The 12,942-nt window shown below is 40.8% G+C and overlaps 1 protein-coding gene across 6 annotated transcripts in view; it reads right to left on the bottom strand.

Moving 5' to 3' along the window:
- Window positions 1–3,132: 3,132 nt before the first annotated feature.
- Window positions 3,133–12,942, bottom strand: part of MEAF6 (MYST/Esa1-associated factor 6) — a 21,559-nt gene continuing 11,749 nt past the window's right edge. For 2 of the 6 annotated variants that reach the window (XM_006777278.2, XM_015572815.1), the window contains 4 exons: window positions 9,722–9,911; window positions 5,961–5,990; window positions 5,145–5,178; window positions 3,133–4,657 (listed from right to left, as the gene is read on the bottom strand). In XM_006777278.2, the coding sequence (XP_006777341.1) occupies window positions 4,649–4,657; window positions 5,145–5,178; window positions 5,961–5,990; window positions 9,722–9,911 (263 nt within the window). In that variant the 3' untranslated portion in view covers window positions 3,133–4,648. Of the gene's footprint in view, window positions 4,658–5,144; window positions 5,179–5,797; window positions 5,856–5,960; window positions 5,991–9,721; window positions 9,912–12,942 lie in introns of all 6 variants that reach the window. The other 4 variants (XM_006777279.2, XM_006777280.2, XR_001516138.1 and 1 more) reach the window with 3 other exon arrangements.

Genomic DNA, 12,942 nt, shown 5'->3' with positions numbered 1-12,942 from the left:
ACTGCACAGATAGAACGTTTTCTAAGCTATGTTGCTAACATTTCTGTAAGAGACACGTACACATTGCTCAAAGTTCCTCTGGTTAGGAGACACAAAGAACTGTCTCTGGGAAGGGCAGCTGGTAGCTGAGGGACAGGTAGACTTACATTTTAGTGACCACACTTCAGTACCATTTGAATGTATGCTATTTGCATGTATTACTTATTCAAATTAAGTATCATAAAGCCCCCTTGGGGTACAGAACTAAGTTATGGGGGTGGGTGTGGGGACCTGAGGATGGTTGTCTTGGCCAGAGTCTCCCACGCTTATTCTTGGGCACGAGCAGTAAAAACGTAGAGCATACGTATTCCCAACAGGTATATGTTGTCAATCCGTGATAACTGCCATTTTTGAAGATTGAAATGATTGAGTATCAGCAATTGCTGTGGTTCAACCTAATATTTACTTATAAATTATCTACCTGTGCTAATGAACTAAGATTTGAGTATATTTTATAACACATTCAAAGTGAAAAGTAAATATAAATCAAAGGCCTGCTATGTTCTCCCGGCCCGTGAGCCACCCTCCACACACACACACGCACACACACACACACCCGGGGACGCCTGCCCTGTGATGTGAGGCTCGGAATCACCTGCACCACAGCCCATCTCAGCGGTGAGAACTTTTACTCTACAGAAGCAGTTTTTCAAAGTGAACACTCTTTGAAATCATGACGCTTAGCAGTTGTTTAAAATTCAGACACGACAGCATTAATTTAGATCATTATCTTTGCATCGTCCATGCACATCACCTTCCCAGGCACCGAATACACCACGAGCCTGGGAGGAGCAAAGGTGTACGAAGCCACACAGCCCGCTCTCTCCACACTGCACTCACACCAGGGCACTGTCCGGAGTGGGGCTCCAGGTGTGAATTTTTAGTGTAGCAAAGCCCCAGTCATTTGGAGTTAAGGATGAGGGGCAGAAAAATCAGAATAAAAGCAAAAACTAAGTCACAGACTATTTTAAAACAGCCTACTCACTGCTTTCAAGCTCAGGCCATTTCACACTTGCTTGATGCCCTTATTCGTTGCAGGAGTCAAGAAGTCAAGAATAGTCTTTATAGAATACTAGAGGCCCGGTGCACAAAAATTTGTGCACTGGGGGAGAGGGGATGTCCCTCAGCCCGGCCTGTGCCCTCTCGCAGTCTGGGACCCCTCAGGGGATGACCACCTGCTGGCTTCCTGTCTGTCAGCTGAGCAGCGCACCTGCTGTGGGAGCACACTGACCACGGGGGGAAGCTCCTGCATTGAGAGTCTGCCTCCTGGTGGTCAGTGTGTGTCATAGTGACCAGTCATTCCCAGTCGTTCTGCTGTTAGGGTCAGTTTGCATATTACCCTTTTACTATATAGGATTTACATCCCCCCAGCACCCAAAGGCCCCAGCTTGGAGTTGGAGCTAATTCCCATGCCTGCTTCCATCTCTTTCAAAGCAAGGGATTATTTTCCTAAGCAACCTGTATGAACTCAGTTGTGGGGCGAACATTTAACCTACTTCTGGTACGTTCTTAAAGCACTCTGAAGATCCTGAGCTATGTGGACAGCTTTGAAAGCCCATGCTCTCTGAACCCACACTGGCCCTGTCCAGATTCATGCTTCCCGTCAGCCTCTCCCCTGGCCCCACAGTTTTTCATCTTTTACTTTGTGGGTTGTCCCTACAGAGTTGCTGTGGACAACTTGTAGGGGAAGGGCGTTTGGTTTTGAGTTTGAATAGACTTTTCCTCAGCCTCTGGAAGAGGACCCTTGAGACTCCCCAGGAAGCTTTGTACAGATGCCACCTCACAGGATAAGACGTAAAGTGTAACTACAATGCGCCTGGACTTTAAAATGTCTAACTACCCAAAAAATCAAAGGACAACCTATTCCCATCTTAGAGAGGAGAAAGCTAACGAACAGAAAACCAAGTCTACCCAGATGGCAGGAATCCACCAGCACAACTGCCCTCAGCCCTCCAGTTCCTTTCTTGTTCCTTTGAAGTGCAGGAGAGGAAGAAGAGAGGACAGACATATCCTGGGAATCATCTTGGGATTTGGCTCTAGTGCTTTAAACCAATTCATTCTCTGTCCCCAAAACCTGAAGCAAAGTCCTATTCCAAACCCAACTAACCGGAAGGCAGATCCAGAAGGAAGCCCCTTCCCGGTGGTCCAGGCGGTCCCTGTTCAGGGGGCTGCCGAGAGGGGACAGGGAGGACGCCTGGCAGACTACCTCTCTCCAGCTGAAACAGGCACTAGGAAGGCACCTGCCACCTAAATAAATGCGTCCCTCCGTGTTAGCACTTTTGAGCAAGACTTATCAGTCATTACCTTATCTTTTTTTTTTTTTTAATATTTTACAGAGAGGAAGGGAGAGGGAGAGAGAGTTAGAAACATCGATGAGAGAGAAACATCGATTAACTGCCTCCTGCACACCTCCTATTGGGGATGTGCCTGCAACCAAGGTACATGCCCTTGACTGGAATTGACCCGGGGATCCGCAGGCCGACGCTCTATCCACTGAGCCAAACCGGTTAGGGCGCATTATCTTCTTTTAAAGTCAAGCAAACTGTCTATAATCCAGGTTACAAGTATCATAAGCATGGCAGACAGTAAGTATATCCTTTGGTGCCTTTTTCTAAACCACCCCACTGTAGGGGACCAATCTTTCAGGACTTAAACATCTCCAGTATGCCTGGGCCAACTTACAGAACTGGGAGGTTCCCCAAATCAATGATTAAACCTCACAGAGAAGGCAGCCTGATACTACGATCATGTATGCACACAGGTGTTCATGTGTACATAGCTGTGCTTTGAAATCATATGCCTTTCGGAGAGCAGTCCTAGCACACCTCCAGCAAATGTCAAACTGAGAAATGTTTGGTTTGCCAGGTGTTTTCCTCAGAGTTAAGGAAACTGTAGGTACCCTTTCCCTCCCTCCCGGAAAGGAGACAAACTGACAAAGGATACTGGTTTCCACTGTTTTTAGTTTTTTTTTGTTTTTTTTTTAAAGGAACAATCTACATATAAGAAACTATTTCCTTAAATACCCTGACATTAGAGTTCTGCTACCAAAGACATAGCCAAAGACATCTAAATAGCCACAGGGTCAAAAAAAAAAAAAGGAAAGAAAGGTTTATTGAGAACAAGAGTGAAAGCTTTTGTACATCCGACAAAGTAGAATTGTTCTGATAATCAACATCACCCACATTCAGCTCTAACAATATGATCACAAATGGAACATATTTTTTCTAACAAAGATATAGGCATAAGTAAAGGACTATGACTAAATACAGTCCAAGGGAAGGGGAGGCCCCCAAGTCTCATCCCTGCTTAGACTGATTCACAACACAGGATTTAAGTCGCATCATCCCGTCTCCTAACACAGTGGTTCTTAACTGGCTTCCTATCAGAACCCAGGGACTCTCAGAAGAGAGATCCCTATTCCAGACTGTACCCTGGCCCAGAATCTCTGGGGTGGGACCCAGGCATGAATATTTTTTTAAGCTTCCCAGGTGGTTCCAATGTGCAGCCAAGGTAGATCACAACTGCTCCACGGGCAACAACGACCAGTAAAGACGATCAGCAAGTTCCTGGGCTCATCACCCCCCTGAGAAGGGGGATCTGTTGGGCGATACTGGCTCTTGTTGATCCTATCTCTCACTCTGCTCAAGAACTCTGTGTGGTATCAGCTTTGAGTACAATTTTGAGCCTTAGTGATTTTCCAAGCACTGTTTAATCAGGCAAATACCAGCAAAGAGAGAAAAGGTGGAAAAAGAAATTTCCATAAGGCATGATATGAATAAATAAGTGAAAAAAAATCTCAAGTTTAAAAGTAAAGCATGAGAAGTCAAATCCTGTGGATTTTTATTTATACAAAAAGAATAAAAATATTTTTAAAAGGACTGATTTAAACTTATGTTTTTCAGCTTTTCCTATTCCTTGAACATGAAACTACTCCCAACTCAGAAAGAGTTAAGATAAGTAATTATTAAATAAACACTCTTTAACTTTCCCCTGTGAAAAACCAAAGAGCCAAGTTCCCCATTTTGTTTATGGTAAACCAGGTCACTTTCAGTTTAAGAACATTGGCAACTCCGTGAAACAGATGATTAGATATGTCAGCCGGAAGGTATGAGCTGTACAAAGTCATTACAAAAAGCCCCAAAAGAAATAAGATGGTAAAAACAACAATAGAAAAATAATGAAACACAAACAAAATAAGAAAATGACAGGTATTTACAGCCTCCCATGAAATGTGATCAGTGCTCTACTTTCAGCGTAAAAATAAAAGCACAGGCCATTTCTCAGTGGCTCTCACAGATGAAGCTGGTGCCGGCCAGATTAGGGGGAGATATTCGTTCCAAGAAGGGATTCAGTTAGCAACTTGCTGGGATTACAACCAGATCTTGGTCTTCCTGCAGTTCTGTTACTAAGAATGACACGAAGTAAATGATCCGATGTGGTCTTACAGAAATGACTTGTCACCACATTTCAAAACAAGCAACTCAGAGTCACAGGTCTGGGAAAGCAGAGGTGGATGGCCACGCACTCAGGCAAGGGATGTTTATCTTTGTGAGGCCGGAGGAAGGAAGCAGGGCTCTACAGCCTGGAAGCTGCTGCACTAATGCGTCTTCTAATAGTCCTAAAGAGGAAAAACAAAGGCCCAATTCATTCTCAGCAGAGCATTGGTTTGAACCTAAAAGAAAAAAATCTCCAACTCGGCTAGGTTATCGTTCAGAGGCAGCCAAAATTCTATTTCAAATGTAATGGACAATAATATTTCACCCCTGAAAATGACGTGTCTTCTGAATCCACAAAGGGACTGAAAAACCAATTCTGTCCTAATTATTACACATCCTGAGCTCACCAGTCAGAAAAAAAAAAAAGCTAATATTAACAATTCATTATTTAATCAATCAGTAAAAATGTGTGACTCCTCTCTCTCCAATATAAAAAAAAGTAACACCTAAAAGTTGAAGAGTATATATATATATAGACACCCCAGATTTTTAAATTACAGTTGTGACCCCAGATTGGGGACACTCAAGCTCTGAGGACATTTTTCTAATCATTTTCCTAATAATCAACAACACTGCCAGCCTCTTTGAGATGGTCTGACTGATACTTACAGCTCGTGGTTTTTTGTTTAACTTCAGATCAATCCTGTATAAGAAAGATAAAGATATTTGCATTTCAATTTACAGAAAAAGAGTCCAACAATCAGCTACTGCATAGGGCACAAGCTATAACAAAGACTATTTGGTTAAGTAAAATCCACATTCTTCATTAGGCTATGTCATATTTAGTTGTTTATCCAGATATTATTAAGCAAGTATTTTAAACATGAGCAGATACTCCTGCCACAAGGCAAACTTAGATGACTCAAAAAGAAATATATAGCAGTTATGAAAGCCATATAATTTTTAAGTTATTCCAAAATTACACGTTAAAGAGACTGAATTAAGAGAGCATGCTCTATGTTACTGTGTTAGCTTTGTAACTATATCACTGATAATCACTGAGACACATGTGATTAAGAATAGGAAAGAGACTAGGAGTTTGTATTTCCAGACATGAAACACAAAAGAAATTCAACAAATTTCAATTTTTAAATCTTTCCAAAGCAAAATATCAAGATCTTAAACTATTAATCTCCTTATGAAGCAAAGCCAGAAAATCAATTTAAATATGAATTAAAGTGAGTTATCTATTTTAAAAGCAATTAAAATGCATAAAAGTGAAGTTTACTTAATTTTGCTGAAGTTATTAAATAAAATGTTACCTCCATCACGTTTTTCTGTTTTTAAAAAAAACTTCCCAGCCTAACCTAATATACATACCTACAATTAAACAGATAAACTATGGGTTAGAAAGATCTCAAAAAGGCATATTGGTCTCTACACACTAAACAACACAGCACAAATACTAATTCAAATCAAACTTACTCAAAGTCATAATCAAACATGCCAGACGGGCTGAGGGGCAGCATTTGAAAGGAAGAAAGCAATAGAAATTAATATACTAATGGAATAAATTAGTTGATTAGCCACCCTAGCAAGATTTATAGAAACAAAATCAGCTTTAAGAATCTTAAGCCATAAAGTTTCAAACATGAAAGCACCAAAGATTTTGTGGTTGGGAGATTCCCTTCCCTCAATGGTTTTCATATCAGGAGAACAGACCATGAAAGAAAAAGTTATTTCATTAGAAAACTAGATAGATACCTGCAGGCCTTCTATTAGCTGCCAGATTCAGAGTTAGAACTTGGAAAATATTTAATTGTAATGACAAGTATAATTAGGACATTAGAAGAAATAGAAAAAGAAGGGATTAGTCATATAATGAAAGGTGCTTTGAAGACAATACTAACAACTCAGCAAAATACACTTGCACTAAAACAAAAGATAAAAACATCATACATTTTTTTAAAAGAAAACATTCTGCAACTTTTAACTCAAGTTATATGTTCTAAACAAGTTATATGTTCTAAGCATGTCCAGGGAACATGGTACTCCTTTTCTACAGCATTCATTTTAGAAGCCAGGGGTCGAATGAAGGAACTTCAGTGATAGGTGAGTCTTGTTCCAGAAACTGCAGAGCCTGCATTGGTGATGGCAGTTAACTGTTTATGTCAGGGCTACAGTTATGGGACACCAAAGTCTGCAGCACCCCTATGAAAACAAAGAAAAGTTGATACCCACAAGCATCCAAGCCTCAGGGATCCGGATGGGAGGAGTATGAAGAGAAAGTAATCCGGGGCCATCACTGATAACCATGGTGTGGGCAGGCCTCCAAAGCAAACAAAATCCAGAGTATGACACCAACCCTGCTGGCTCCAACCTTCCAGCTATAGATAGGTGGTAAAACAATATGCAAAATGGCTATCTTTTCCTCCTAACCAATGTTTGCAAGAGTGAAGCTGGAAGAACACTTAATGTCAATACCCCTTATGCAACAGTTTCACTCAAGACATTTGAGAGGGAGTATACAAAAAGTGTACAAACCAGGAACTATTAAAAATTTTCCTTCCAGCCTCATTTACTTTTATTCACAAAATAGACTGTACCTACTTAATGAAAACCTCACAAATCTAGAGGAATTCTCAAGTTTAGTATAGTAATAAAAACCTAAAAGAGCAGCTGTAAGTTATTATTTCAACTGTTTTCTTTACATATACTGAAACTTATCATTCAGATAATTTATGAATATTAATTATTATTTGATAAGTTTTCATATTCCTGGAGGACAAATTCAAAAGTTATTCCTTTTTTGCTAAAGTAACTTATTTATTTCCACTTTGCTTCACTCACCACTAAACAGTGCCTAGCACATAGTAGGTACTCAGACATTTGCTGAAATAATTTACTATTGACTTTATCTGAATACATGCGGTGTGTGGCAGGTTGGAGAAGAAACAAGTACTACCCTGGGTGCAAACTTACAAATATGTACTAAGTGCTCCATCCCACCATCCCACTCTGTGAGACCCACTAAGAAAGACTTCAGTCAGAGGTGAGGGGTTTGGGCCACACATTTCCTGACTAAAGACGGGAGGAATCTGAGAACCTTCACTGGCCACTGAGCTGCCAGTCAGGCAGTCAACCTGTTTTCCTGAGAAAGAAGGTAAATAGCTCTACTCTGCTCCGTTGGGGCAGGCGAGTATCTAAGTCCAATGGAGAAGCCTAGCCAGATTAAACCAGAGAAATGGTCAAAGGATCCTGCTTTCCAAACAGAAAGCACAATAACTAACATCAAAGATCTTTATAAATCCTAGTTATTTTCTGGAAGGAGTTAGCTTCTAGGGCCAGGAGAAAAGGATAGAAAGAAGTATAGTTCCTATGGAAATCTACTACAAACCTGCAAGAAGAAAATCAGATTCAAGTTCTAATTCTATTTTATCACCAGCTGATCATGTCACTGAGGGAAATGAAGTATTACCTGAAATAAACCATAGCTGTCTAGAGAGTGTCTATTGGTATCAGAAACAAACCTTCATGGAATTTTCCCCCTACTCTAGACACTGAAATTGGAAAAGCATTATTTCTTTAAAATGACACTGGAGTAAATTTTAGTAAAAGCAACAGAGAGTATAACATTTAATTTTTCTTTTTTAAAATATATTTTATTGATTTTTTACAGAGAGGGAGGGAGAGGGATAGAGTTAGAAACATCGATGAGAGAGAAACATCGATCAGCTGCCTCCTGCACACCCCTTACTGGGGACGTGCCCGCACCAAGGTACATGCCCTTGACCAGAATCGAACCTGGGACCTTTCAGTCTGCAGGCCGACGCCCTATCCACTGAGCCAAACCAGTCAGGGCTAATTTTTCTTGACACTTTAAAAAATCTTTTTAAGAGTATGGCTCTCTGCTACTATTTGCAATAAGCTAGGATGAGTCCTATCACAATGATCAAACACGCAGCCCTACAAAAATGAAAAGATATGTAATTTTTGCTATTTCTTACTGCATTTATGAGATTGGCATGGTGATCTGTGGTTTGCAGAAAAATGCTAAGCTAGCAGTCCTTAGTCTGTATTGGGAGGAAATACTTTTTCTGCAGTCTCAAAACCACCACCATAGACAACAAAAACTCTTAAAACAATGAAGATCCCAAGGAGGCTTAAACCAGTTAGAGTTAATTTTCTACTATCCCTGTGTGCCACATCCACAGAGCTAACAATGTAAAGCCTGGGTGCATGAAGGAAAATCCTACAGGTTTGTAAAACAACCCAACCCAGAAGCAAACTGGAGGACAGGGAACCCCATCCATCCCTTGCATGCCTCCTTTCATCTCCTCAGCAAGCAGGCTCCCAAGAGAAGCAGGACAAAAGCCAGCCTGTAAAGAACTGGTTTCCATGCCTCCCACAGAAGGTCTTGAGGCTAGGGCAGGATTCCTCACTCTAGAAACTGTATCCTCTCTGAATGCAGCTGTGTAATTTCCAATAACCTGAGTTAACAGGCCCATATTATCATACAAACCCCACACAGAGTGAACACTAAATCCTCTCTGGCGATACCTGACCTCTCTGTCCACTGATGCCATTCCTATCTCATTACGCACTGCAAAAAAACACAGTGGACAAACGTTACCTGGGAGGCACTCTCATATCTTACAGACTTTATACTCTTCCTCTGATATCTGGAATCAGCATATTGCAGAGGTACATAAAAACAGAGAATCACATGCAATAAAAAAAACTCATATTTAAAAAGAAAAAAGACACATCAGACTGGTTCCCTCCATTCACCAGGAAACAAGAGTAGGCAGGGGTTGGGATTAAGAACAAAGGACTTTATCCCACTTTGCAGCTTCCCAACATGGACTAGCAGTATTTTTCAAATACTATTACACAGACTCTGTTTCTATATCCCTTTTTCCACTTCTAAAAGAATTCCAAATTTGTTATATTAAATATTTTATGGAACAAAATTATTCTACATTAGAAATGGTGAGAATGCTGTCCTCCTACATGGTTATGCTAAAGCCCACTAATTCCTCCCCTAGACAGAGAAAAATTATTGTTTCATTTGTACCAATGGAACTTCTTCCCAACAGCACAGAAGAACTAAACCAATCCTGAAGACTTTTCATTCTAGTAAAATCCCTTCATAGCAATGGTCATGGAAGCTGTGGGCAGGTGGGGGCTGGTGGGGAGTGGGGACATATGAGGGTGGGAGGTGGGAAGTGGTCCCTACCACTGACCTGTGTCGGTTTTTATTCTTTCGTTTTTTATGGCTGCTGTGATGGCTCCCTGAGGAAGTGGAAGCAGCCTTCTGGGGTTTCACTCCCTGCACAGATCCGTCCAGATCCTCAGGGTCCTCCTGGGTGGGCTCATTTTCCTGATTGTGGAAGTCTGGAGAAGTATCGCTTTCCGTCCCACTTCCTGGTTCCCCTTGAGGGAAGAAACACAAATCCCCAGAAGCACCATCAGTACTCGGGCAATCTGTCCGTCAGTCAGGAAAGACTTTTTTGAGCACTAATATATAAAAAAGACTATACTCCTATACTCATTGATCATACTGTCTAACTAACAAGAAGATATATACAATCAGAGCTTCAAAGTTACCAGCGTTCCTGACATGTAATCAGAAACTGTGTAACCAGAGGCAGATCTAAGGACAGCTGGGAGATGGGGGCACAGGCAGGATAGCCTCACTGCATAAAGGTTCTGTAAACATAGAATATATTAATGGGATTAAGAATTATGCAAGAAGGTGACTAATGACCTTGGAAAAACTTCCTATAGCCAGCCCTGATTCCTTCCCTAAACCATCCAGAAATCCTGTCTTTCTGTCAAGAAAAGAGGCCCATGAGAAGAGTCCCACTACCTAAATTACTCTGAGAAATCTTGAGCCGCAACCCAGGTACATGCCCTTGACCAGAATCGAACCTGGGACCTTTCAGTCTGCAGGCCGACGCTCTATCCACTGAGCTAAACCGGTTTCGGCTTGAGTATTATTTTTTAAAATAGCAATAATACTCTTCAGCTGACACATTCCCAACTTTACATCCCTTGAATATATTATGCAAGATAAATAATAATTTATATAAAATATTACATATATTTTGGTAAATGTATACTTTTTTCTAAAAGGAATTTCTTGAAACTCTTAATAGAAAAGGATGGGCGAAGGTTTTCACTTTGCTCACTTTTGATGTCTTTGTATTACAAACTTCTGGGAAGAGATTTTACATTGAGTAGCACATGGACACAAGAAGTAAAAGAGATGGTTCCCAAAAGGCAAAAGAGAAACAACCAGATCTCAGAAATCATGAAATACTATTTTTTGATCACTTCATGAAAGCAACCAGAAGAGGGAGCTCTAGAACTATAAAGCTAGAAAAAGTATATTGATCAATCTGGCCCTTCCATAGATCAGAAAAACAGATTTCATAGAAAACTTAGCAAAAGAATGCCAAAACTTACCCAACCAAAAGTATGTGGTACTGGCATAAGAACAGACATACAGAAACCAGGGAAGAGAATTCAGAGGCCAGGTACAAACCCTTAACATTTATGACCAACTGATTTTCAACAAGGGTATAATGACCAACCTGGCCCTTCTAAATTTGACAAGCAATTCAATTAAAAGACACTGATGAGCAAAACGAACATTTATTCATTGTGGGCCAGATGCTCTGGGAGTACTGAGTAAATGGGTAAGTTGGTCACATTCTATAAGGGAAGCACGCAAGTGCATACAAAACAGTGTAAATCAAAGCCCTATGAACGAAGAAGGTAACATGCCCATGCTCCAAAGCCCTGATATGGATATTAAGTGTCATCAGCCAGAGAAGAAAGAGTGAATTCCCCAGGAAACGCTTCATTGAAGGGGTAGACTTTAACTGGACCTTGAAAAAGGAGAAGCCAAATTAAGTTTAAAAAAAAATAGCACAAGCAAAAGTGTAGAGATGAGAAAACACAAGGTATATTTGGGACAAATGAATCAAACAACGTCATTTAAACAGAAAGCTTGAGAAATGAGAGGTGAAATGGAGTGGCAGGTTAAGAGGACTCATGTCAGACTAAGTAAAGGATTTCATTTTGGGGAGGTGCTGATTAAGAGAACTACACTTGTAGTTTAACCTTTCTAAGCCTGTTTCCCCATTTGTAAAGTAAGAATTCTTTCTTTCATGTGTTCAGTATCTCCTATGAACAAGGCATTGGTAGCTACCACAACGTTCCATATTTTCAAGGAATAGTTTTAAAGACTAAATGAGATAATGCAAGTACAGTGTTTACTTGGTGTCTAGAACACAGTAAGTGTTCAATCTCAGTATCTGTGAGATCTACAAACATGCAATAGGGTGGTGAAGACCTGGGGAGAGTGGAGGGGCTGAGGGGAAGAGATAAAGGGGAGAAAATGGAAGATATCTATAATACTGTCAACAATAAAAAATATTTTTTTAAAAAAAGAATCTCCAAACAGAGAAAGTGACATCCAACAATGAATATTTATGAAGTTCTGTCTAAATCCGTGTTTTAGGGTTATTAGGCTAGAAGTAGTTTATACGAGGAACTGGAACCAGGGAACTAAACACCATTAAAGTGAGCTCTGAACAGCATGTTTAGTGGTTAGAGCACCGGCCTGCCCACCAAAGATCTCAGGTTCAATTCCCGACCCTGATCTGATCAAAGGCCCATACCTGGGTAGCAGGTTCTATCCCACACCCCGAGTCAGGGTAGGTGCAGGAGGCAACCAATCGATGTATCTCTCTCATATTGATGTTTCTCTTTTTCCTTCCTTACCACCCTCCACCCCCCTCCCTTCCACTCTCTCTAAATATCAATGGAAAAAACATCCTCACTCCTCAGTGAGGATAAAAATAAATAAAATAAAAAGTAAGAACAATTTTCTTCATTGGCTCAGGGAAGCAGAAGAGGAATGATGACAAAAGGGCTGAGTGACAACATCTCAAAGTGCAGCAGTGAGTCAGTCAACCGCATGCTGCTGCCACCACAGAAACACACGTTAAGTTTGTTTCTTACATAAAAGTGAGCAACTCATTTTTAGAGCACAGAACATCAGATTCTGATTAAGTTTAATAAATCTACAAATGAGACACTCTACTTATTAAAAGAAAGGAACAGGAGGAAACCAATATAGCGGCATAAATAAACACCTGAAATTGCTGCCTCACACAACCACTTCAAAAATACAACTAAATGACAAAACGGGCCGAAACCGGTTTGGCGGCATGAATAAACACCAGAAATTGCTGCCTCACACAACCACTTCAAAAATACAACTAAATGACAAAACGGGCCGAAACCGGTTTGGCTCAGTGGATAGAGCGTCGGCTTGCGGACTGAAAGGTCCCAGGTTCGATTCTGGTCAAGGGCATGTACCTGGGTTGCGGGCACATCCCCAGTGGGGAGTGTGCAGGAGGCAGCTGATCGATGTTTCTCTCTCATCGATGTT

Source organism: Myotis davidii, unplaced genomic scaffold (genome assembly GCF_000327345.1).
Source record: "Myotis davidii unplaced genomic scaffold, ASM32734v1 scaffold88, whole genome shotgun sequence".
Lineage (NCBI taxonomy): Eukaryota > Metazoa > Chordata > Mammalia > Chiroptera > Vespertilionidae > Myotis > Myotis davidii.
This window is presented reverse-complemented; position numbering and strand designations above follow the sequence as displayed.